General features: G+C 39.3%; 1 protein-coding gene, 1 long non-coding RNA gene and 1 pseudogene across 8 annotated transcripts in view; 1 reads left to right on the forward strand and 2 right to left on the reverse strand.

Moving 5' to 3' along the window:
• CCAR1 (cell division cycle and apoptosis regulator 1) overlaps positions 1-7,927 on the forward strand; it is a 53,194-nt gene extending 45,267 nt beyond the window's left edge. For all 6 annotated transcript variants that reach the window (XM_082408596.1, XM_082408597.1, XM_082408601.1 and 3 more), the window contains 6 exons: positions 3,716-3,798; positions 4,205-4,351; positions 5,211-5,331; positions 5,563-5,748; positions 6,287-6,492; positions 7,581-7,927. In XM_082408596.1, the coding sequence (XP_082264722.1) occupies positions 3,716-3,798; positions 4,205-4,351; positions 5,211-5,331; positions 5,563-5,748; positions 6,287-6,492; positions 7,581-7,640 (803 nt within the window). In that variant the 3' untranslated portion in view covers positions 7,641-7,927. The remainder of the gene's footprint in view (positions 1-3,715; positions 3,799-4,204; positions 4,352-5,210; positions 5,332-5,562; positions 5,749-6,286; positions 6,493-7,580) is intronic.
• Positions 7,928-8,804: 877 nt separating this feature from the next.
• LOC309636268 lies at positions 8,805-18,346 on the reverse strand. The gene is made up of 2 exons (XR_014249346.1): positions 13,274-18,346; positions 8,805-12,929 (listed from the first exon to the last, which is right to left on the reverse strand). It is a non-coding gene; the product is annotated as an uncharacterized lncRNA (long non-coding RNA).
• A 1,124-nt stretch (positions 18,347-19,470) lies between these two features.
• Positions 19,471-24,646, reverse strand: LOC309636248 (small ubiquitin-related modifier 2 pseudogene; annotated as a pseudogene). Its single transcript has one exon. The product of its transcript is annotated as a small ubiquitin-related modifier 2 pseudogene (transcript).
• Positions 24,647-27,102: the final 2,456 nt, after the last annotated feature.

Genomic DNA, 27,102 nt, shown 5'->3' on the forward strand with positions numbered 1-27,102 from the left:
AAAGGTAACATCAGTTTAACAGGGGTAGAGAGAAGACTACTTTCACTCTTGGGGTGAGTTTAAATTGTTGCACCTTCTCTGGACAGAAATTTGGAAATGTTAATTAACCATATCCTTTCAAATACCAACACGAATATTTATTTCATAATTATTTATAAAACAAAAAACTAGAATCAGTCTTAATATTCAACAATAGGGAATTATTTAAATGCATTTTGACATAGACATGCAATTAAATTCTGTGCAGTCATTGAAAAAGAAGTTAGAGGATAGTGAATTGGAAAAAGATGACCAAATGGTTTTTATAGACACAGACAGCATGTTCCAAGATGAGCAAGGATTACTTGGATTTTTTTTTTCAGCCGTGCTGTGTGGCATGTGGGATCTTAGTTCCTCGACCAGGGATCAAACCCGTGCCCCCTGCATTGGGAGCATGGAGTCTTAACTACTGGACCACCAGGGAAGTCCCTGGATTTTTTAAAAAATACTTTAAAAATATAGGTTTCAGGAGAGATGGTTTCAAAAGTGACACCTTTCAAGTTAAATACTCAAAATAAGGTGGGTTATGTCTGTAAAATGTGAATAAATGAAAGGAGAGGTTACTTAACCATTTCATAACTGAGGAATCTGAGGCTCCTAGCAGTAAATCAATTTACCCATGATAATAAAACTATAAAGCAGCTGAACCACTCTGTACTGTATTTTATATATATATGAAATAATTAGGTTCCAAGGACATATTATCTCTCTTTCTTTAAAACAGTTTATTTCGGTTCCAATACATATCACAAACTCACCCATTTTAAGTGTATATAATTTAGTTTAATAATTTAACAATTTAATAATTTGTAGTAACTTCATAGAATTGTGAAACCATCACTACAATCCAGTTTTAGAACATTTGTCTATTTCCTTTTTTTAATAACAACTTGAGATATAATTTACGTATCATCCAGTTCACCCATTTAAAAGTATACAACTGGGGGCTTCCCTGGTGGCGCAGTGGTTGAGAATCTGCCTGCTAATGCAGGGGACGCAGGTTTGAGCCCTGGTCTGGGAAGATCCCACATGCCGCGGAGCAACTGGGCCCATGAGCCACAATTACTGAGCCTGCACGTCTGGAGCCTGTGCTCCGCAACAAGAGAGGCCGCGATAGTGAGAGGCCTGCGCACTGCAATGAAGAGTGGCCCCCGCTTGCCGCCACTAGAGAAAACCCTTGCACAGAAACGAAGACCCAACACAGCCAAAAATAAATAAATAAATTAATTAAAAAAAAAAAAAAAAAAAAAAGTATACAACTCAGTTTTTTTTGTTTCTGTTTTGTTTTAATATGTATTTGGGTGGTACGCCAGGTCTGAGGTGCGGCACGTGGGATCTTCGTTGCCGCGTGCAGGATCTTTTAGTTGCAGCTTGAGAACTCTTAGTTGCGGCATGTGGGATCTAGTTCCCTGACCAGGGATCGAACCCAGGCCCCCTGCATTGGGAGCGTGGAGTCTTAGCCACTGAACCACCAGGGAAGTCCCAGCTCAGTGGTTTTTAATATATCCATCCGTCACCACAGTCAATTTTAGAACATTTTCATTTCCACATAAAGAAATCCTGTACTCATTAGCAGTCAGTCCCATTTCCCCCCCATCTCCTCAGCCCTAGGCAAGCATTAGTCAGCTTTCCATCTCTATAGATATTCTGGACATTTCATATATATAAATAGAATCATGCAGTATGCAATCTTTTGTGACTGGCTTCTTTTCACTTAGCATAATGTTATCAAGGTTCATGTGTGTTTTAGCATGTATATTCTATCTAATATAAAGTTTTCTCTATATTGTTACTATTCGCGTACAACTTCTCACCTAAAGCAGTCTTTCTCAGAGTGTTCCAAAATATTAACAGGTATTAAGGTTAATAAAGTATACTGGGGTCAAATAAATTTGGGAAACTTGGGCTAAGTGAAGGTCTGCATGTTTTAGTACAGAATTTCTTAGCTGCTTATGTATGTTGTGGATGTTCAAGAAGAGAATATAGTGTGAAATATTATAAATTTATGCTGTGTAATATCTCAAGGACTAATTAACTCCTAGTGTTTACTGTATCTCCTATTTTATCAGCACACCCTTTGTTACTCTGGGCTTTCTGATGGAGATCCATTTGAGAGATCCAGAAGCCTCTAGAAACAAAATTTCTCTTAAAATTGTTGACAGATCATTAAATATCAGCAAAAAAGCTCTTTAGTTGTATATAATTCATGAAAGGATGATGTATTAGTTCACTAGGGCTACCATGAAAGGTACCTCAAACTGTTGAGCTCAAACAATAGAAATTTACTGTCTTCACAGTTCTGAAGGCCAAGTCTGAGATGAAGGAGTTAGCAGGGTTGGTTTCTTCTGAGGGCTGTGAGGAAGGATCTGTTCCAAGCAGCTCTCCTCAGCTGCTTGTAGATGGCCATCTTTTCCCTGTATTGTCACATCATCTTCTATCTGCATGTGTCTGTGTCTAAATTTCCCCTTTCTGTAAAGACACCAGTCATTGGATTAGAGCTCACTCTAATAAACTCATTTTAACTTGATTATCTCTGTATAGATAGACCCTTTCTCCAAATAAGGCAACATTCTGACCTACTAGGGGCTTAGGTCCTCAGCTTCGGAATTTTAGGGGATAACAGTTGAACCCATAACAGATTTATTCTTCAGTATTAGTTGAATAACGAGCTGTTAATGGTGCTTGACCTGAGGGCGATGGCTGAGGTCTTTGTGAGCTGGGTAGCTTATGGATAGGTAAGAGAAAGGAGTTTACTTTTTGTCAGTTTTCTGTTTATTTATTAAGAATAATTTATCGAATTTCCTATCTTTTTTTTTAAATTTATTTTATTTATTTTTGGCTGCACTGGGTCTTCATTGCTGTGCGCAGACTTTCTCTAGTCGCGGCGAGCAGGGGCTACTCTTTGCGGTGCGCGGGCTTCTCATTGCAGTGGCTTCTCTTGTTGCAGAGCGCGGGCTCTAGGCGTGCAGGCTTCAGTAGTTGTGGCACGTGGGCTCAGTAGTTGTGGCTCATGGGCTCCAGAGCGCAGGCTCAGTAGTTGTGGCGCACGGGCTTAGTTGCTCCGTGGCATGTGGGATCTTCCTGGACCAGGGCTCGAAGCCATGTCCCCTGCATTAGCAGGCGGCTTCTGAACCACTGCGCCACCAGGGAAGCCCAAATTTCCTATCTTTTATCATAGGACACATACATTAGTGTCAGCAAATCTGGGTATTAATACTGTTAGGTCTTCTTTATTAAGAACATTTCAATTCTCATATGTAGTTTTATTTTGCAATAATCCATCTGCAGTTAGTTTTAGTATATTGGCTGTTTTTCCTTTTATCTTGTAGAAAATATACTCTGCCCTGTTTTGTTTAAATTTATGTTTCAATTTTTTGTATAAAATTCATTCATGTTTGGGAACTAATTCCCCCAAATATTTATTGAATTAAGTCCTTGTATTTGAATCAGTAAAGTCCATTTTTTTCTTCCCTGTAGTCTCTTTATAAATTTCTTCCTGTTCTTATTCTTTATAATTGTTTCTTATAAAATCCAAACTGTTTTTAGTCATATAATATTTCTTTGTTCTTTTATCTTTTGAAAACTGATCAGCAATAGAAAAGTATTTTCAATCTGTACAGTAGTTGAAAATTTATCTATTAATGAGTCTTTTGCTGCTGTTGTATTTATTTTATAGATCGGGATGAGGAAGAAATAAACAAACGAGATGACAAAAGAGATATTAATAGATACTGCAAGGAGAGGCCCTCTAAAGATAAGGTATGTATTAAATACTGAAGTATGTTTGACATACATTATGTTTAATGTGTACAACACAGTGATTTGACATTTCTGTATAATACTATATTTTTTATAATATGATAATTTCCATTTCTTACATAATCCAGACTTATTAAACGTAACTAAGTGATGAACTTTATTGATCCTTGTATATCTATATATTACCACTCATCAGAATTCAGTCGGTTGTATTTTGGTATTTGTGGTTTTGTCAGATAATCAGTATGTCTTACTTCTTTCTTCTATACACATAAATCAGATCAATTCATTTTAGCTAAGATGAGGTAAAGGTGTTTGCAGATTTTTGGTATTATATGGACACAGTCTAATTTTCTCACTTATCAGGGGTAAAAATTATGTACTGTATCTTCTGCATTTTCTTTAGGACAAAGAAAAGACGCAGATGATCACAATTAACAGAGATCTATTAATGGCATTTGTTTATTTTGATCAAAGCCATTGTGGTTACCTTCTTGAAAAGGATTTGGAAGAAATACTTTATACTCTTGGACTACATCTTTCTCGGGCTCAGGTAATCTATCTCGTGAATATTGAAAATGAAAAGCATGTTTAAGTAACTTTGTCTTTTTAGTACCTTTGACTTTTTGAAATATAAAAGCAATACAGGGACTTCCCTGGTGGTCCAGTGGCTAAGACTCTGTGCTCCCAATGCAGGGGGCCCAAGTTTGATCCCTGGTCAGGGAACTAGATCCCACATGCCACAACTAAGACCTGGTGATGCAAAATAAATAAATAAATTAAAAAGAAAAAAAAAAAGCAATACAGGCTTATAGTAATACAGTTAAGCAATACTGAAATAAATAAAGTAAAAGAAGTTAAAAGTCTCTTCTCCCTCTAGTTCCACTCCTCTGGCCTAATATATAAACTTCTAGATCCTTTTGTAAGCAACTCATATGTATATATATATGATAGTTCCAGTTTTATAAACAACACATGAAATCATTCTAAACATACAGATGGACAACTTTTTTTCATTTAATAATATATCATGGGCATTCTACCATGAAAATGGAGACCCATTTTGTTCTTTTTATTACTGCCTAGAATTCCATGGTATAGATGTGCCTTTATTGCCTTAACTAGTCCCAGTTGCTAAATGGCTTTCATTTTTTAGAATTACAAACTATGCTTTAATAAACGTGTTTGTACGTATATTTTATGTATTGACGTTTCTATCAGACTTTTTTTTGACAATTTTTTTCAAGTGATAATTTGATTTTAGGTTTATGGAGAAGACAGTTAAAAGCATAAGTGCTCTGATTGAGTGGTAGTGGATACCTGAGATGCCATTGATGTTTATCATATGTGAAAATTAGAACACTGATGTTCAAGGAGAATCAAAAACTTATTTTCATCTTTTTAAATAACAGGTAAAGAAGCTTCTTAATAAAGTAGTACTCCGTGAATCTTGCTTTTACCGAAAATTAACGGACACCTCAAAAGATGAAGAAAACCATGAAGAATCTGAAGCATTGCAGGAAGATATGCTAGGTTTGAGTATATTATTTTAAGATCATGCCATTTTATAACCATATTATTAATTAAAGAAGAAAATAACATAATAAAATATGGTATCTTTTAGGGACTTCTTCCCTGGCGGTCCAGTGGTTAAGACTCCGTGCTTCCACTGCAGGAGGCACGGGTTCGATCCCTGGTCAGGGAACTAAGATCCCACATGCTGTGTGGCGTGGCCAAAAGAATATGGTATCTTTTATATTATAGGAAACAGATTGTTACTTCCAACACCGATAGTAAAACAGGAATCAAAGGATGTGGAAGAAAATGTTGGCCTTATTGTGTATAATGGTGCAATGGTCGATGTAGGAAGCCTCTTGCAAAAATTGGAAAAGAGTGAAAAAGTACGAGCTGAAGTGGAACAGAAGCTGCAGTTACTAGAAGAAAAGACAGGTAAGGAAAAGCATTGGATATGAGGTACTTTTAACACTCTATTGGGATATATATGTGTACACACATATGTACATACCTATACTTGTGCATATCCATACCTTGTTTTAGTCTAGACACATAATGTAAGTTTACTTTTCACCATTTCTGTTAAAGGTTATAAAATTGCTTAGCTTTATAAGAATTAATCTTAGATCTTCATGTGCATTCTCAGGTTCGATTGTTGTTCTGTTGCATCCTTTTAATCCTCCCCTAGTTCCACTTAGTCTTCATCAGTTTCTGCTACTTTCTCTAGTCTGTACAATTATCTTAAAATGGAACTTGGGTTTAGAAGTAATACTTAGCTAAAACTTAATTTAAATGAAATGAGTTATTACAGTGTGCTTTATAACTATTAAAATTGACACTTGTGGCCAGTTTAAAGAATTATATATACACTTTTTATTCTCCTAGCTTAAGTATTTTTAACCTCAGAGTTAAATTGGAAATTTTAAGGGGTAAGATGGTGAATTTGGTTTTGTTTTGTTTTGTCTTTTGACAGATGAAGATGAAAAAACCATATTAAATTTGGAGAATTCCAACAAAACCCTCTCTGGTGAACTCAGAGAAGTTAAAAAGGACCTTAGTCAGTTACAAGAAAACTTAAAGATTTCAGAAAACATGAATTTGCAATTTGAAAACCAGCTGAATAAGACAATCAGAAACTTATCCACAGTAATGGATGAGATCCACACTGTTCTTAAGAAGGTTAGCTGTTTTGTACCTTCAACATTTTCATAGTTTATTCCTTTTCTAAAAAGTCTATTTCTGGCAAATTTAATATTATTAAGCTCTTAGTGGCTTTTCTAACAGAAAATAGTGGTAGCATTCTGTCCTTCATTAGATTAGTCAAAAGCAATTCCCCAGAGATGGTATTTTCCTAGAACTTACTTCAGATGTCAACATGATTTATGTGTGCAGACTTTTTTTTTTTAATCTATTTTTGGCCGCATTGGGTCTTCATTCCTGCGCGTGGGCTTTCTCTAGTTGTGGCGAGCGGGGGCTACTCTTCGTTGTGGTGTGGTGGCTTCTCTTATTGCGGAACATGGGCCCTAGGCGCGCGGGGTTCAGTAGTTGCAGCACGCAGGCTCAGTAGTTGCAGCACGCGGGCCCTACAGCACATGGACTTCAGTAGTTGTGCACGGGCTAAGTTGCTCCGCAGCATGTGGGATCTTCCCAGACGGGGTATCAAACCTGTGTCCTCTGCATTAGCAGGCGGATTCTTAACCACTATGCAACCAGGGAAGTCCTTGTGTGCAGACTTCTTAAAAAGCAAGTTTTACTTGCGTTTCTTTTAGAATCAGAGATTGAGTTTGAACTTGAGGAAGAAAAGCCATTCACTTCTTTTTTAAACCCATTTATTGGGCAGAGTTGAGAAACTTTTTGACACTATCAGAATTAATTTATTAGTATTCTTTGTCTCAAAAATATCTCATAACTCAGTGCCCTTGTAAACTAACTTCAGTAATTGAGAGACCTTCCACCTCCTGGGTCTCACTCAGAGAACAAGAAGACAAAAAAAAAACTACAGTGCAAGGAATATACTGCTGTTAGTAATACAGTCCTAAGAACCTCTAATTTCTTAGGATTTAGATGGCTTTCTCAAATACTAGAAGTCATTCTGCACAAAACTGAGAGATTTCTTTCATACTCTCCCCTTCCCCCCACCCGGTTCAATTTTCCATAGATGGTGAAATGGGCTATCTGCAGTATCTCTGTTTACTAATGTTTGTTATTTTTAAAGTTACATTTAAGAGAATTTAATAAAATATACTTATCCTTTGTGTATTTTATAGGATAATGTGAAGAATGAAGATAAAGATCAGAAATCCAAGGAGAATGGTGCAAGTGTATGATAAAATACATGTAGTGATGAAGAATGGTGATAAGTAATGTAATATATAAAATCATGATACAAAAATGTTTGAAAGTGATGCATGTTTGATTTTAGTAGTATAAATATCTGTTAGTTCAAATGATGTATAAAGTTTTATGAATGTGAGAGTCTTTGCTTTTGAAAATTGCTTGTAATTCCTGGCATCCAAATTATTAAACACTCCTTGAGTGAAATAATTTTGCATTGCAAAATGTTTTAGGATGAACTTTGTTATAGTTTTAACCCCAATAAAGTTCATCAATTTAATTGACGGTAGTGTTTAATTACAAATGTCTTTTACTAAAAACCTAGACAGTTGTAATTTTATTTATAGAATTATCATTACTAGTTTTTTTTTTAAAAATTTAGCCTTTTAAAATTTCAGTATGGGGCTTCCCTGGTGGCGCAGTGGTTAAGAATCTGCCTGCCAATGCAGGAGAGACAGGTTTGAGCCCTGGTCCGGGAAGATCCCACAGGCCGCAGAGCAGCTAAGCCCGTGCGCCACAACTGCTGAGCCTGCGCTCTAGAGCCTGCGAGCCAGAACTAGTGAAGCCCGCATGCCTAGAGCCCATGCTCCGCAACAAGAGAAGCCACCACAATGAGAAGCCCGCACACCGCAGCGAAGACTAGCCCCCACTGAACGCAACTAGAGAAAGCCCGCGGGCAGCAACGAAGATGCAATGCAGACAAAAATAAATTAAAAAAAAAAAAATTTCAGTATGAATCATAACATAGGATTCTGCTTAAATTTTGCAAGTTTTTTGGACCACACTTTTTTTTTTTAACTTGTCCTAAAATCCTCTCCAATTTTCAGTCTCTAAAAACATTTATTAAAAATTTAACTCATCCAGGGCTTCCCTGGTGGCGCAGTGGTTGAGAATCTGCCTGCCAATGCAGGGGACACGGGTTCGAGCCCTGGTCTGGGAAGATCTCACATGCTGCGGAGCAACTAGGCCCGTGAGCCACAACTGCTGAGGCTGCGCGACTGGAGCCTGTGCCCCGCAACAAGAGAGGCCGCGATAGTGAGAGGCCCGTGCACCGTGAAGAAGAGTGGCCCCCGCTTGCCACAACTAGAGAAAGCCCTCGCACAGAAACGAAGACCCAACACAGCCAAAAAATAAATAAATAATAAAAGTGTTTTAAAAAAAAAAAAAAATTTAACTCAGCCAAACAACAGTACATCAAAAACTAAGAAAATAATTGTTAATTGCCATTGTTATTATATATGTTAGGCTTTACATAAAACACATAGTTTTAATGTTAACTGCTTTCAATTAACTGTTCTATTTTCCCAAAATAGCAGCTATATTACTTTTAATTTTGAGGGGTTTTTTTTTTTTAATGCAGTATATGTCAAATGTACGGTCTAGTTCCAAGCCAGTAGATGTCAGTATGATGCCTTAAGTTAAACCTTCCTTAATTAAAAATAGTTTGTTTTATTAGTCTGTGTACTTCCTTCAGAATTTTAGATACATAATAGTTTATTAACTATTGAGTGAAAAGGTAGGAAATGCGACATACTCTAAAGCAGTGGTTCTCAACAGGGGGTGCATTAGCCCCCAGAAGACGTTTAGCAGTGTCTGGAGACATCTATACCCGTCCCACCGAGGTGAGTGCCACTGGCATGTAGGTGGTCGAGGCCAAGGACTTGGCTGAATCACCTGCTTTGCATGGGACGGCCCCCCGCAACAAAAGGTTGCCAAGCCCTGTATGTCAGTAGTGCCCCGCTGGAAAAACTCTGGTCTAAAGGAGTATAGGGTTAAAAACGACATGTCTTTGAAATAACACTAGTGAAAGCTGAATTGCATCTGTAGCAAATATCAGGTTTTCTGTATGTAAATAACCCTCCCTGGAACGTTTCACTGTCAGAGAATTATACAGTATATTAGGGTTTTTATATTTTATTTTGCTAGAATAATGATTTGGTGTTCCAAACGGTTAATATGAGAATGTAAGTGCCCTGTTACATGTGTCTTAAGCTGAATGGAATCCATGTAGCTCTTACTAAGAAATAGATTAAAATACCTAAAATTCTTTCAAACCAATTTTTTTTCTTTTTACCTTAAGTTGCTCTTTCTGATTGTAATGGTTTGTTGAACTTCTCTGAGGTTGAATTACTGATTGATCCATAATTTTACAGTTACTGTATAAATGTTTCTCTATCTTTTAGGTAAGATAAATCATTATAGGGTAGTTAGAAAGTTTTTTTCTCAGAGGAAAATCCTGGAGACAATCGTTTAACTAAAAGTCAGTGAAGAATATAGTTCTTTAATACAGTATGATTTTGAATGAGAAAAATCATTATAAAGTCTACCTGTCAGACTTATTTTTCCCAGAGATAGTTAAATGAGAATAATATTGGGAGAATGGAGAAAAAATATAAATCTTTCCATTATATTATTACTTAGAGGTAAATTAGAAGTGGAAAATGAGATGACTAAGCTAGGGGGAAAAAATTACATATAGAATAATTGGTTTTAGTGAAAATGAGGTAAAGAGAACCTGTTTTTGTCTTTCTAAACTGTTTTGGATTTTTATTCAGAAGTAAACATGCAGTCTGTTCTTATATTCTATCAACTGACATTGACCAAACCAAAAAAACTTAATCAGATAACAAAGTAGGTCTATGATAACATTTAATTTTGTTTTCCCATCTTTTTTATGTTCTGGTTGCCTGTTTCTGTATTTCTAATGCTCATTTAAGTCATTTTAAGACAATGAAATTTTAAGATTTTAATATTTCTTTCTGAATATTGCCTAAGTTGTAGAAAATTACTCCTCAAAAATATAACAGCACAAAAAATCCTTTTTAAAGAGAATTACAGTGACACTTAGACTTTATATGTGTACAACTTTTCACTCTCAAAAGAAACATGTGAAGACCCTGAACTGGGTGGGCTGGGGTAGGTGGGACAGACTAGCTGATGCTGTTTTCATCTATCCTTTCTATGCACCCTAAAGGCTCAGAGCACACTTCACGTGTTACATACAACTGCACCTCACCCCTTGCACAAGTGCATGATGTGCGGGGAACAGTCCATCCATTGTGTACCCCTGGGCAACTCATTCTCTCTTTATACCCTAAGAGTGGCCAGGATATGGAGTTGCACCTTTGCTAAGGGGTCAAGCTTTGGGGACTTTTGTCAAAGGTGGACTCAGGAGGAAGGACACTTGCAGATGCTTTTACATTGGTAAATCTTAGTATCCATCTTCAGCACCAGTGGAGACATGAACTTGGACACAGGACCAAAGACCATGACAATCCCAAGGGTCTCAGCTCTCAGGTACCTTCCCTATGCTTCAACTGAGGGGAAAATCTCAGGTGCCTTTGTTTTGTGGGCCACAGGGTCTTAGCTGAGATCACGGGGACAAACAGCAGGGATTTGTGCCACAGTGACAGTTGTGCCTTAATACAAAGGCAGTCACTTTCTGATCAGAAAAGCAGTATTTGTTAGAGGGCAAGAAAAAAAAAAGCTTGGAAATTTCTAATTTTCTGCTGAAGAAAGGCATTTGGAATACGTTAAACATGGATGAGTTTGCTTATTAAAATATGGGTGAGGACTTGCCTGGTGGCACAGTGGTTGAGAATCCGCCTGCCAATGCAGGGGACACGGGTTTGAGCCGTGGTCCGGGAAGACCCCACATGCTGCAGAGCAACTAAGCCCATGCGCCACAACTTCTGAGCCTGCGCTCTAGAGCCCACGAGCCACAACTGCTAAGCCCGCGTGCTTAGAGCCTGTGCTCCACAACAAGAGAAGCCTGCTCGCCGCAACTAGAGAAAGCCCACGTGCAGCAACAAGACACAATGCAGCCAAAAAATAAGGAAAGGAAGGAAGGGAGGGAGGAAGGAAAGAAAAATATTAGTTTCAGGAAGATGTAATAGACATACTTTTCTGTATTCTTCCCATTTAACTAAAAAACCCTGGGAGATGTCTACACACCCATGTTCATCGCAGCATTATCTGTATTAGCTATAATAGGAAAGTTGTTAAAAGAGTAAATCCTAAGAGTTCTCATCACAAGGAATAAAACTTTTTTTTATCCATATGAGATGAAGAATGATAAGTTAAATTGCGGTAATTTCACAATATATGCAAGTCATTATGCTGTACACAAACTAATACAGTGCTGTATGTCAATAATATGTTAATAAAACTGGGGGAAATTTTTAAAATATATATATTAACAGGAATAAAAAACTCGATGAGAGCAATTCCACTCCTAGGTATATACCCAAGATAAATCAAAAGATATGTCCACACAAAAACTTGTTACATGAATGTTCACGGTAGCATTATTCATCATAGCCAGATTGACTGGTTCTCTTCCAGAAACAGTATCTCAAAGGTTAAAAATTCATCTCCTAGAAACATTTCCAACAGCCAGGTGAATGCCTCCTGAGTTTGCAAAGCTGGTAAAAACCCAGGGATTAAATAACAGATGGATTTGGGAAATGGCATAAGTGCAGCCCAAGGCTAGTGTACTTTGTGCTTTAAGGAAGAATGGTTCAAAGTAGGTTTTAATTAAATATTTATGTTATAGCCAGAAATAGCAAGTGGTCTTTGTGTGGTCAGGGACTGGCTTTCAAAAGGTCTATCTATCTAAGAAAGAAAATGAATGGGCATTAAATATTTATTCTTTATATGTTAGAAGTAGACTCTGTTCTTTCCATGCCTGAAGGAAGATAAAAAGGCTAGAGATAACCAGTGAGCTGCATTTGGAAATACAATCTTATAAAGACTAGGAGGCTAGGTTCAACTATTAAGTGGATATGAGGTTCTACTGAGGCCAAATAATGTGAAATATTAAACCCTTTACCATTTAGCTGGGGACCACGAGGGAATAACTTTCCATTGTTTTTGGCTGAATTTTTTCACCTTTAGAATGGGAAAAATAACATGACAAATTTCTTTGCTGAAGCATAGGCTACTAACTGCTATATTAATTTTCCAAACCCTTATATGACCCTTGCAAAGGAGAATTTATCATAGCAAACTAAACCCAAGACAAGTTTATGTTTTTGATTTATCTTGAATCTGAAAATTTAGAATGATCATAAACCACACAGCGTGCAAATTCCTCATATTTTGTCTCTTTAGATGTGAGAAAGTTTTGAACTCCAAGATCAGTGTTGTAATAACTCTATATAACAGCTTACTAGAGATCACATTTAAACTTGTACCCTGCTCTTTATGATGCTTCATCTGCCTGAATTGCTAGAGCAATAGCACAGTATCAGTTGTTGTTGGACCAATGGTAAAATTTGCACCTGAGGCGGCTTCCCTGGTGGCGCAGTGGTTAAGAATCTGCCTGCCAATGCAGGGGACACGGGTTCGAGCCCTGGTCTGGGAAGATCCCACATGCCGCGGAGCAACTAAGCCCGTGAGCCACAACTACTGAGCCTGCGCGTCTGGAGCCTGTGCTCCGCAACGGGAGAGGCCACGACAGTGAGAGGCCCGCGCACCGCGATGAAGAGTGGCCCCCGCTCTCCGCAACTGGAGAAAGCCCTCGCACAGAAACGAAGACCCAACACAGCCAAAAATAAATATAAATAAAGAAAAGGACTGGAGAATAAATGTACCTTTAAAAAAAAAAAAAAAAAAAAATTTGCACCTGATTTAGTAGCCCAGAGAATTTTTAGGGCAAAAGCCATGAAAACACAAATGCTAATTTTAAAGTGTTTGGAAAAAGTTCAATTCTGAAGTTAAATTAATCCCCCAAATTTGAGAATCCAGAACAAACTTCATGTGAAGAGGCACCATCTTAACCACATGTTAACAATAATGAAACTGCAGTATTGCAATAAAGGAGAAAAATTAAAGTGATTACATAGCATTCTTCGACGTTAGGTGCAGGGCACTTGGGTTCTAAAACTGGTGAATTGGAAAGCCATCTGCCCTCAAGAGCAGATGTAAAACAATGCCAAGATCCAAATATTTAAAAGATTATTGAAATATCTAAACCTGGACTTCAAAATATTTTTAAAGTTTTTAAATAACTTAGTAAAGCTTAGCATAACTTAGTAAATATCCACTTAGAAAATACAAGGGGGGAAAATCCAATGAGAGATAACCCAGAAACTACCCCAGCAATGCCCACCATAAGATTTTTGTTACCCTTAGAAGGAAGCTCTCCTAACAGATTCATACACTTTATATGAACAAAATCTCAATGCACAGTTTCACAACAGCTTAGGATCTCCTGTAGAAAACACAAGGACTCTTTTAAAAAAGCATTGGTTTTGCTTCCCGTCTTGAGTTTACTTTTAAGCAAGAGTACTGCTGGAGCAATGCTGAATGTCTGGGAAAGCAAGAAGCTTGTGGATCATAGCTTTTACCTCCAGAGGCTTCAGTTTCCTAAGGTGGTCTTTATCTGCAGACTGCTAGAGTTCCCAGGCAACCAAGAGCTAAACATGACCAAGCTCTAAAACAGAAAAAATTAACTGTGGAGTTGAAGGCTAAGCTTTAGAATGGCAGGGTTCTTATTTCATTCCAAATTCAGATTTACCCTGGATTTGATTTCATTCAGTTTGAAATTAGGATGGCTCACACTAAAAAAATATTAAATACATGAAAATGCTTAGATATTTTTGATTAATAAACATCTGTAAAACCACCTGAGGCAGTTAAGCCTGCATGTCAGCCCTGCCTAGCTATAAGTTTCAGATATCTTTAAACTGTAGATTTAGGCGCACCAGGTTTCTGATCTAATCCAAACTGCCTGACATGTTTTGAGGCGTTATACCGCTAGGTAGGATTTATCACTTTCATTGTCTTTAAATGTGGTGTGGACCCAAATGCCACCACCCTCACCAAACTCTAGTCTTCAATTAAAATCTGTGTAGATGAGCTTCTATCTGGCTCCTGACTTCCGCCTTCTTTGCTGAACCTGAGGCCCCAGCTCTGAATCCTGCCTCTATGGTTGGGATCCTGACAGTCTGCAAAATGCTCTCTTATTTAGGGGCTGGACTCTGTATTCACGAGCTTGACACTGGTTGAAGTCTAATTCTAACTGATCAATTTCCCCTGGAACTAAGATTATAATCTGCCTGATTTTCAGTAATACTGACAAAGCCTGGAAGATTACCATCTTCGCACCCCCTTTACTCTCCTACCCACCAGACTGAACTTTGGACAGTGAAGTCAGTCATTCCACATTAGTTAGATTATGTTCAGTATCTGATACCTCACAAAGGAATTATACAGTCACGTCAGCTTGAGGATGAGAAGTGAAAAAAAAAAAACAACTATAAAGACTGATTTAATTCAGTTGCTTAAGCAGTTGTGACCCTTCCCATACACTATTTCTAAGTATACAGCTTCTCACAGTGACTACCCTGCAGGTTCCCGGACTTGCTTTCAGTCATTCAACAAATATTTCAGTGTCTACTCTATCCATTGTAAAAATATTTACCAATGGATTAACATTTACCCCTACAGAGAAAGCCCAAAATGCTCAGAGATAGTATCTCCAAGACAACCGCTACTTTTCTTGGAGTTTTAAAAATCACATATCAGCACTTTGTTATAAAGCAGAAAAAAACACACCATTGTAAAGCAATTATACTCCAATAAAGATGTTAAAAAAAAAATCACATATCAGTAGGAAAAACTGCTCTCTGTGTATACCTTAGTTCAGAGGTTCTCCAAGCATGTTAACCTAGAAAGGCAGCAGCAGTACCCGGGAACTTGTTAGAAATGCAAGTTCTTGAGCCCTACCCCAGACTCTCTCAATCAGAAATTCTGGGGATGGGACCCAGCTATCTGTGTTTTAACAAGACTCCCAGGTGATTCTGATGCTTACTAGTCTAAGAACCACTGCCTTAGTTTAGGCCGAGTGATCACATTCAGATTCCACCATTAACGGGGCTGAAACAGGGAGGTGACTCTGACTTAAGTAGTACCCTATCTGAATACCTGACATAGTATGTCCTCTCTACAACAAGAAAAACCAAGTGTATAATTTATGGTCAAAAATATTTGGGGACTTAACCTTCATTCATGTATAAGCCTGCGGCTTGTTTTTTATATTTATTTATTTTTTAAACCCAGCAGTTCTTTTTTTTGGGGGGGGGGCTGCGTTGGATCTTTGTTGCTGTGCGCGGGCTTTCCTAGTTGTGGCGAGCGGGGGCTACTCCTCGTTGTAGTGTGCAGGCTTCTCGCTGCGGTGGCTTCTCTTGTTGCAGAGCATGGGCTCTAGGTGTGGGACTTCAGTAGTTGTGGTGCACGGGCTCAGTAATTGTGGCTCACAGGCTTAGTTGCTCCGCGGCATGTGGGATCTTCCCAGACCAAGGATGGAACCTGTGTCCCCTGCATTGGCAGGCGGATTCTTAACCTCTGGACCACCAGGGAAGTTCCCTGAGGCTTGTTTTTATTTTATTTTATTTTTATAAATTAATTTATTTTTGGCTGCGTTGGGTCTTTGTTGCTGCGCACGGGTTTTCTCTAGTTGCGGCGAGCGGGGCTACTCTTCGTTGCGGTGCGCGGACTTCTCATTGCAGTGGCTTCTCTTGTTGCAGAGCACGGGCTCTAGGTGCGCAGGCTTCAGTAGTTGCAGCACACAGGCTCAGTAGTTGTGGCTCGCGGGCTCTAGAGCACAGGCTCAGTAGCTGTGGTGCATGGGCTCAGTTGCTCCACGGCATGTGGGATCCTCCCGGACCAGGGCTTGAACCTGTGTCCCCTGCATTGGCAGGCGGATTCTTAACTACCGCGCCACCAGGGAAGCCCCAAAACTAATATTTCTAATTTAAAATGTGATATAGACTATGATTCCATTTTTCTAAACTTCTTTCTTTCTATATTTACCTAGAAAGATGTTCACCTTGTTAAAGATAATAATTTCTGGGTGGTAGAATTTCAAGTGAATTTTTTTCTTTTTGTACTTAAGATTTTTAGTAATGAAATAATAATGATGTATCATTTTTCGGAAATGATAGAGGCATTCTAATCTTTATTTTTTGGCTGTGCGCATGGCATGCAGGATCTTAGTTCCCTGACCAGGGATTGCACCCGCGCCCCCTGCATTGGAAGCATGGGGTCTTAACCACTGGACTGCCAGGGAAGTCCCGAGAGGCATTCTAAAAAAAAAAGTGTGTGGTTTGGGGGAAGATTGGGAGATATTAATGTCCCCAAAGAAATGTCTACAATCTAGAAAACCTAGTAGATCTCCTTTCTGAGTGGTCGTAATCAGTTTATAAGAATTTTCTTTTCCTGTTGTCCACTAGTGTGATTTACCTCTCATCACCATTTGGCAATTTGAAAATCCAAGAGGGACAGTTTATTGGTTTAAAAAACAATTCTTGACTTCAAATTCATTTGAGAAACATGGACAGTATGGGTGTATGTGCCCTCTTAACAGTCAAAATATAAATATTAATATATAATACTATTATAAATATTATGAATAATATAAATATAAAAGGCTGCATTGACATAAAAAACAAACCATGACATTGGAATGTACTGACTGCCACTGAATTGTTCATGTTATTTTATTTATTTATTTTTGGGTGCGTTGGGTCTTCGTTGAGGTGCATGGGCTTCTCATTGTGGTGCCTTCTCTTGTTGCGGAGCGCAGGCTCTGGGCGCGTGGGCTTCAGTAGTTGTGGCATGCGGGCTCAGTAGTTGTGGCATGCGGGCTTAGTTGCTCTGTGGCATGTGTGATCTTCCCGGACCAAGGATTAAACCTGCGTCCCCTGCATTAGCAGGCGGATTCTTAACCACCGTGCTGCCAGGGAGGTCCCTGAATTGTTCATTTTAGAATAAACAATTTGATTTATTTAGAATAAGAAATTTATATTATGTGACTAGCACATCAATTTTTAAAAATCATGAATTACTTTGAATAACAAACTATGCACTCTCCAGGAACAAAAGTTTTATCTTTGTTTTATGAGATGATCCACCAAAGGGTTTAAGAAGTAAGCTCTGCTCATCTTATTAAAATATTGCAATATGCACATAAAAATTTATTTACAGTAAATTTTTAGGCTATCTAGTACAAAACAAAGTTGCCTATCAAAATATTTTCACTTGTAAGAAATGGATTTTGAGAACTCACTGGCCCTTGGAGGTGGGTCTTTGATTTCCTAAAAAATTCAGAACTCTGAAGCAGAGGGCCTAGTGCTCTTGAATTGAATTCCAAGGAAGCTGATTACTACACATGGCTCTAATAAAGTTTTGCCATAAACATCTGTGGGAAATCTGAGAGTAATCTTGTGGAGGGATATTAAGTTTGCAGCACCTGTTGCTGTTTACCCCTGAAGTGTTAGGTCCCCTTGTGGTAAATGAGGTGAATTCTTTGACACTTTTTCCTAAGGCGTCCAGAAAGCTCTAGGGATTGGTAAGAGGGCTGCCTTTCACTTTTTAAGCCCTGGTTTGAATCTAACCAGGTTAACCTTGTGACCTTGAATTGTTTGTGTGAAATGAGGTGGTGATCTCAGCTCTGCCTTAAGGAAATGCCTTTCACGTAGAAATTGGCACTAATTGGCCTCCCTGTTGACAGGGTTAGCTGAGAGGCTCATGATTGAATGGGCAGTGAGAACAGAAACTAAATCACCCCAGCTCAGCTCAGCATGTTGGCTGGAGGACACGCAGGGCAGCTACCAGTTCTCCCCTCTTCCAGCAGCATCCAACACTCAAAGCACCTGGGTTGAACCAGGAGGCCCAGAAGGCCTACGATTTGTGCATTAAGGATACTTTCTATATGTCTGGCCCTGTTCTGTAAAGCAATCTTGACACGAATAGGGCTCTGGACCAGGATTCTGCAAACTTTTTCTGTAAAGGGCCAGAGAGGAAATGTTTTAGGCTTTGCAGACCATACAGTCTCTGTTGCAACCACTCAACTCTGCTGACAAGAGTAGCCATAGAGAACGCATACATGAAAGAGTGTGCCGGTGTTCCAGTAAAACTTAATGGACAGCACAACATTGTAAATCAGCTATACTCCAATAAAAATTAATTTTAAAAAACTTAATGGACACTGAAATTTGAATTTCATATAATCTTCACATATCAAGAAATATTATTTTTCTTTTGATATTTTTTCTCCAACTTTAAAAATGTAAACACCATTCTTAGCTTGCAGGCCATACTAAAACAAGCAGTGGGCCGGCTTTGGCCCACCATCCTTAGTTTGGCCATCTCTGCTCTAGACTGAGTGTCGGAGGGACTTTCCCTCACTCTCCCTCACTTTCACTCCTGGCTCAAATACTAACTAGCTATGGACCCAGGGCACTTTAACTTCTGTGGCCCTCAGTTTCTTCATGAAGTATGTTTGACAGAACAGATGAAACGAAGTTCCTTTTAGCCATAATATTAAATTTCCTGATTCCATTATAGGAGCAGAAGTCAACCCAAGCAATGTTATGTATGCGAAATGGAAATTAGTTTACTTAAAGGAAACAAATCTTAATATCCTCAATGTGAATCTTTGTCCTTCTGTGAGGAGCAATGTCACAACTCTGATAGCAAGATCAAAATTTGTAGCCTCATAGATGATTCACTTTGTTATAAAGCAGAAACTAACACACCATTGTAAAGCAATTATTCTCCAATAAAGATGTTAAAGAAAAAAAAAATTGTAGCCTCCTAACTCCATTCAAAGGCTCATTCATACCACTTCTTTCTATTTCCCCAGTGCTATTCTTCTTCTTTCCTGTTGTTTTTTTGGTTTGTTTTTGTTTTTGGTGAGTGAAGAAAACACAGTGCCAGAGATTATTGGAAAACATTTTTCTCCTTCAAAGATGTTATTTAAAAATGTTAATGTTTTTGTGTCTTATTGGCAAGTATATTTTACAAGCACTCTGCTACCTAGGTGTACCTTATTGTTAGAGGTGATGACTGAGGGTTAGTAATCATTTTTACTGAAGAGCAGAAAAGAAAATCACCAAACAATTTATTCAAAACATTGATATATATATTTAAAGGTGAAGGTATTTTAAGAGCATATTTATTTCTTCATAGATCACGTTTCATGTAACCCTTCATTTTTCCTTTTGTTCTTTATATCAGATATCCAGTGAATGTTCGCATTTCTCATAAATTGGGTTTTTTTTTTCATTTTTAACAAGAAGTTTATTTAAACAACAAGGTGCTTGACTTGAAAGGAAAACTATCTAAGATTCATTTCTTTTAGAGTAATTTATCCCTACTTAAAGATGGATTGCCCTACATGTAACAGCTATGTACAAAGAAGTTATAAAATTGTCCTCGGTTTTACAATGATAAATGAAGAACATTAAAATTCTCCAATCGAACAAGGTATGCAAGAATTTTTATGTTGTTCTTTTTGTGTTAAACAGGAGAGCAAAATAACTTACCGGAATATAAAGATAAGAGCGGATGAGGATGCCACTAATGGAGAAAAGGGGGTATTTTCACAGAGCCAGTATTCTTCCCCATCCCATCTCCATTTGATGTCGATCAAAACATACCATTGGCCATTTAGTTAAAAAAAAAAAAATGCAGTATGCTTGTGCACATACACCAGTTACTTTATGTACAATAAAGGAATGGGGAACGGGAATATGAAAGAATAGAGAAACTGTACTGTAGTAGTCAGGGTGTGGTGGAACCAAATTGCGGTTTTCTAATTGAGAATGTCTTCTTGGTCTGGAGGAAGAGAATTCTGGAGTAAACTAGCAGGTTTCCTTTTTAGTAGACACCCCCTGTCTGCTGCTGGAACACATCAACTGTATCTTCAGCCTCCATTTCCAACTGTGCAGGTGTGTCTGTTTCATTGATTGGCTGCCCGAGAAATCGGAATCTGATCAGCCTCATTGACAAGCCCTGTCGTTCACAATAGGCTTTCTGAGTTTACTAAGTGGTGTATGCCTCTTAATCTTAAACAGCACCACGGAACCATCCTGCTCCGCCACCTTCAAATTAATATGATCGTTGTTCTCAGTCTTGACTCCTTCCTTGGGCTTTTCCTCGGCCGTGGCGAGCGCCGCAGTCCCTTCAGCTGCCGCTTCACAGGAGAGGAACGAGATCCGCACGGAAGGAGCACGCAGGCAGCACCCGAGCAGCAGAAGAGGGAGGCGGCAACGGTGGAGAAGGAAGAGGGTGCCTCTCATAAGCTGTTTTACGTTCGGTTTGTTCAAAGTGTTCAGTGACCCAAAGGAGGCCCCACACTTTGCATTGCGTCCGTTGGCATGTCTCTTAGTCTCTCTTAAGTTATATTCTCTCCTCCCCTGCTTTGTTTTTCTTGTCATGAAGGCTTTGAGGTTTTGAAAAACATTAGATTGTAAACTACTTGAAATAATGGAAGTGTATCCTTTATCTTTGTATCTTCCTCTTTGTTACCCAAGGCAGTCCCTGGAATTCAGCAGGCTTGGTATTTGTTCTTGTATTATAGGTACTTCTACAAAGCCTCATGTTTTATTCAGATCCTCTGTAGAATGTCGAGGGAACTGCATCTGTTTAGGCCTAAACCAGGGCTGGTTGGTACTGACTTGAACACCTAGTCCTCCTGTCCCACATTTTTGTTCTTTATCATCTTATTCAGGGAACCATTTCCTTGCTTTTGAGCAGCACTGTGGCGGCGTTCTAGAGGACACATAGATGAATAAAAGGTAATCCTGGATCCCTGCCTGTGAGAAGCTTAAACAACTGGTAACAGGTAGATTGTCAGAAGGGGGAAAGCAACACTTTGTTTCACAATCCAGGATGATTTCAGTGTGTGAAGGAGATGCCTTACTATCTTTTTTCCCCTCCCCCCATAATAAAGCAGAGAAGAGAGACTTGAACCTAGAAGGTACAGGCCTCACTGGAAACAGAGTTCCTTTGAGATCTGGGCACCTGGAGTAGGGCCAACTCATTTTTGGTCAGATCTGCATGTAAATAGTGAGACATGAGGCCCAGCTTTTTACCCTCTGCTGTAACAAAGCCGGGTAAACCCTGAAACTGGATTTGGCATCTCGTCTCAGGCCTCCATACTTTATTTGTTGGTATCAGGGAAAGACTTAATCTCATTTTCCATGTTTCAAATAATAGGAATTTTGCTGACTTGCTCTGGCTGCAGGGCACTTAGTTGCACACCTTCTTGACAGGCTGCTGCTCCAGCTTTCTTTCTAGAAGTAATATTTTCCAGCTGAGACCTGCCCTCTGACCCTGAGTTTAATGGGGAGGTGGAGTGATGTGTCTGCTCATTTTGGTTAGAAAACTTACTGGCTTTGATGGCCCCAGTGCGGAAGAGCCAGCTGCCTTTACTTCCTTTAGCTCAAAAATTACTGGGGCCACTTTTTAATTGTAGAATATTTGGAAAGTATAGAAAAGCTCAAAGAAAGAAATAAAAATTGCTTGTAATCCCACTATCTAGAAATAACTTTTGTTAACATAATCATAATTATTCCAGTTTTCTTCTCCCCAAACAAAAATGGGATTATGGGGTATTTTATTTTAAATTATTTATTTATTTATTTAAAAAATGTATTTATTTATTTTATTTTTGGCCTCATTGGGTCTTTGTTGCTGCGCACGGGCTTTCTCTAGTTGCGTTGAGCAGGGGCTACTCTTTGTTGCGGTGCACGGGCTTCTCATTGTGGTGGCTTCTCTTGTTGTGGAGCACGGGCTCTAGGCGCACGGCCTTCAGTAGTTGTGGCACACGGGCTCAGTAGTTGTGGCTCATGGGCTCAGTAGTTGTGGCTTGGGGACTCTAGAGCGCAGGCTCAGTTGTTGTGGCTTGTGGGCTCTAGAGCACAGCCTCAGTAGTTGTGGCGCACGGGCTTAGTTGTTTCGTGACATGTGGGATCTTCCCGGACCAGGGCTCAAACCCGTGTCCCTGACACCGGCAGGCGGATTCTTAACCACTGCGCCAACAGGGAAGCCCTAAAGGCTGTTTTAAATGCTTTATGGATATTAATTCCTTTAATGAAGTAAGGAGGGGCAGAGTGATGGGAAGTTTGTACTGGCTCCTTGACCAAACTATATAGTCAGCTGCTTACGAGAACTCTTTTTAAAATTTTATTTATTTGTATTATTTTTATTTATTTATTTATTTTTATTGAGGTATAGTTGATTGACGATATTGTGTTAGTTTCAGGTGTACAGCATAGTGATTCAGTTATATATATATATTCTTTTCCATTATATGTTATTACAAGACATTGAATAAGTTCCCTGTCCTATACAGTAGGTTTTTTGTTTTTTTTTTAAAGGTTAGGAGAAGCAGCTGAGATGACAGCTAACCTGACAGCCCTGCTTCTTTTTATTTATTTATTTATTTATTTATTTTAGGCTGTGTTGGGTCTTCGTTTCTGTGCAAGGGCTTTCTCTAGTTGTGGCAAGCGGGGGCCACTCTTCATCGCGGTGTGCGGGCCTCTCACTGTCGCGGCCCCTCTTGTTGTGGAGCACAGGCTCCAGACGCACAGGCTCAGTAGTTGTGGCTCACGGGCCCAGTTGCTCCGCGGCATGTGGGATCCTCCCGGACCACGGCTCGAACCCGTGTCCCCTGCATTGGCAGGCAGACTCTCAAACTCTGCGCCACCAGGGAAGCCCCTACAGTAGGTTTTTGTTGTTTATTTTCTGAACCCTCTTTTTGACTAGGCCTCCACATTGGGCCTCATCCTATCTTCTGCCTGCCCTGCCCAAGAATATTGCTAAATCAGTTTAGTGCATATCCTTAAATCTTGAAACTGATCAAGTTCTGCATCCCCCCACCCTTGATGTATAAATCCTTGAGGTGACTTTAGCAAGGACCCTCTTAGGTCAGTTTAGCAAGAATCCCCCTATCCTTGATGTCTCCTATCAGTAATTTTCTATCCACTGACTTCCTCACTCGTCCCTTGGCAAAAATCCCCAGTTTCTTTGCTGTCTTTGCTTTACAGCTATCTTTGCTGTCTAGACTTTGCAATAGTCTTGAACAAAATCTTCCTTACCATTTTAACAAGTGTCAGAATTATTTTTAAAAAATTTTTATTGGAGTACATCTGGTTTGCAATGTTGTGTTAGTTTCTGCTGTACAGAATAATTTTTTTTATCACTTCTCACATCAGAATCATGGGGTTTCTTTTTTTTTTTATATCTTTATTGGAGTATAATTGCTTTACAATGTTGTGCTAGTTTCTGCTGTATAACAAAGTGAATCAGATATACGTATACATATATCCCCATATCTCCTTCCTCTTGCGTCTCCCTCCCGCACCCCCTATCCCACCCCTCTAGGTGGTCACAAAGCACCGAGCTGATCTCCCTGTGCTATGCAGCTGCTTCCCACTAGCTATCTATTTTACATCTGGTAGTGTATATATGTCCATACCACTCTCTCACTTCGTCCCAGCTTACCCTTCCCCCTCCCCGTGTCCTCAAGTCCATTCTCTACATCTGCGTATTTATTCCTGTCCTGCCCCTAGGTTCATCAGAACCGTTTCTGGTATTCTTAGCCTCTTAGTGTTCCAAGCTAAGGACTTTTTTTCTTCAATGTTTATTTTCTTTTTTGGCCCCTTACCATTGAGAAGATAAAGAAGTGAAATGTTTAAAGGCAAATCAGAATTAGCTTTGGGGATATCTGGCTCTCAGGCTCTGATTTTGCATCTCTTAGGACATCACTGGGCTCAATGATTACTGAAACTGCATTAGGGTTCCTACCGCTGGGAGTGAAGGTGGAGCTGTAGAATCATGAAGCTGGAAGGGATCCTAAGAAATCCTTCAGGTCAGCCAAGTATTTTTACTCCCATTTTACAGATTAAGCTACTGTGGTCCAGAGTCTTGTCTAAGTTAAGCAGCTAGAATAAAGAAGGTAATGTTTTTTTCTTTAAAAAGAAATGGCATTGTGACTTCCCTGGTGGTCCAGTGGTTAAGATTCTGTGCTCCCATTGCAGGTGGCACGGGTTTGATCCCTGGTCAGGGAACTAAGATCTCACATGTCATGTGGCACGGCCAAAAGAAAAATAAAAATAAAGTATGCTGCTGCTGACTTCTTTAAAGAAAAAAAGAAAGAAAGAAAAAAGAAGTGGCATTAAATGTCCTTCCTTTTTAAAGTGGCATTAAATGTCCTTCCTTTTTAAAGTGGCATTAAATGCTCCCACCTCCTTTTCTCTGTCCCTTGAGTCAACACAGTTGCTTAGGAAAGCCTCACATTTCTCTTTGATAAATAGAAACAAAAGTCTCTACAGCTTTTTTTTTTTTTCCCCCTGATAAAGGGAAGAAATGTGCTGTAGAAGCAGAAATGGTCATAATAAAGAGAACCCATGTATAAAATGCTTTCTAAATCAGCCTTAAGTGTCAAGGCTTGATTTTCTGAGTTAAGGGGAAAGAACTTCAACCTGATGAATTTTGGTGTGGAAAAAATTTTGAGGTGGTTAATTCTGAGTATAACATGAGTCTATAAACAGACTCCAGAGAAACCACTGAACTTCAGATGCCTGGGTAGGTGAGGCCTGGGTGTGCCTGTTCCTTGAGGCTCTGCCCTGGGCATTGACTGTTGGACACCAAGGTCTTCCTGTGATTCACCCTCAAACCAAAAATGTTTCTGTGAATGGTGACACCAGGCTAGCAAGAAAGCAAGAAAAACAGGGTTATCGTGGATCAAGCACTAGTTAAATTAGATTTGATTCAGGTGGAACAAATCTATGGCCCAGGTACTGGGCTACATGCTGGGTCACAGAGATGAATCAGGCAGAAGCCTGGCCCTTAATGAATCTCAGTTTGCCTGATGAGACAGGTAACTAAATATTACAGCCTTTAACGCACATGTGTTATAAGAGAGTTAATGAGGTGCTCCAAGAACAGATCTAATCTTCCTGGATGTGTCACAGGTTTTACAAGCTGGCCTTTGTAGTATAGCACCTCATGGGAAGGGGAAAGGCCTTCTAGGCAGAGGGAATAGTGTAAGCAAAGATGTGGGAGCATGTTTGGGAAGGTGTGTAATTTTGAGTAGCTGGAGCATAAGATCCTTGGTGTGGATTGGAGGAGGAGGGCAAGGATGGAAATGGAGATGAGGCTGGAAAGACAGGCTGGAGTAAGTGTATGAAGAGCACTGAATGCTCTCCTTAGGACAGACATCAGGCAGATGTGAGCATCAAATGATCCAGTTTATCTTCTCTAACAACTATAGTGTAGCAAGAATGAATTTGTTCCCCTTCAGGTCCAGTTTTCTAAACCAAATAAAATCAAACTCCAAGTTCCATTTGCCAGAGTTGGCCATGTCTTGGCATGTTTTGGGAAGTCCACGCCTCGGAATTGTCAAAAAAAACTTGGGGGTTTACATGATACCCAGAAAATGGGGGCCTGATCTTTTTCCTGGGGTGCTCATTATAGTTACCTTGGTACCTGCTGCCACACAGTACTGATGTCAAGGGCTGCTCCTCCCCTTCCACTGACCACCAAGTTCCAAAGCTGTGTTGGCTCAGAGAGGCTCCTGCAATGGTCCTGACTGCCTTGCCTCAGAGACCCTTTCACTGTGGTTCTCAAGGCTGATGCCTTGGAGTTTACTCTCCACAAGTATCAAGTGTCCCTCCATACGGGGTACTCTTGGGAAAGGCATCTCCCAGTAGTGTCACTCTCTCAATTCAGTCAAAGGTATTAGCTTCCCTTTCCCTGCTCTCTAGGACAAGCCATCTTAATCTTCCTCAGTGGTCTTGAAGCCCAAAGCTCTTTACCGATCCTGTGTCCTTTCCCATGAAAGACCACTGTAGTTTTGAAGTCAACAGCAAATTGGATGAGCTAAATAAGTCTTCACAAAAAGTGATAATGGGAGAAGCAATGCATGTGCCCTTAATGGTGACTTTGGAGACATAGTCTTCTCTAAGGTGGGATTGTCTGGGCAGGAATTTCAGGTCTGATAAGGTGGCCGAGAGAGATCATCTGGAAATAGGAGAGGGGAAAAGTGAAGTCAATTGTTGGCAATCATTTACTCTGGAAGGAATAAATTGGACAGTTGTTATCATATTTCTCAAAATGACCAGAGCTAATGTCTTGATGTTCTGATATACGTTTTTGAGAGCATTTTTTGAACAAGTATTTGCACATGGTAAACACAGTGGAAAATCAGCCTCCCTTTTACCCTGTCCCCTGTTCCTTTCTCTGGAGGTAACCACTGTTATCACCAGCTTCTTATGTACCCTTCCAGAGATCTTCCAGCCACACATGAATATGTGTGCCCTTTTTCCTTTTTCTTTCTTTCTTTCCTTCTTTCTCTTTCTTTCCTTCTTTCTTTCTCTTTCTTAGTTTCTTAATTTCTTTCTTTTCTTTCTTTTTTTAAAAATCATACTAGACCTATTTAGTTTTCTTTTTTACTTAGAGTATATATATGGGATATTGTCTTGTATCAGTATATAAAGTTTTGTCTTATCCTTAATGACTGCATTGCATGCCATTTGGATTTGTATATAATGTTAGAATTACTTTGTCCTGTCTCAGGCATAGAGTCCACTGGGGGGGGAAAAGCCTTCCATCTTGAGACTTTCTAGTTTTTAGTTTGACTATTCTGTGCCTCTTTAAGTG

This window comes from Balaenoptera borealis (assembly GCF_965194805.1).
Source record: "Balaenoptera borealis genome assembly, chromosome: 10".
Taxonomy (NCBI): Eukaryota; Metazoa; Chordata; class Mammalia; order Artiodactyla; family Balaenopteridae; genus Balaenoptera; species Balaenoptera borealis.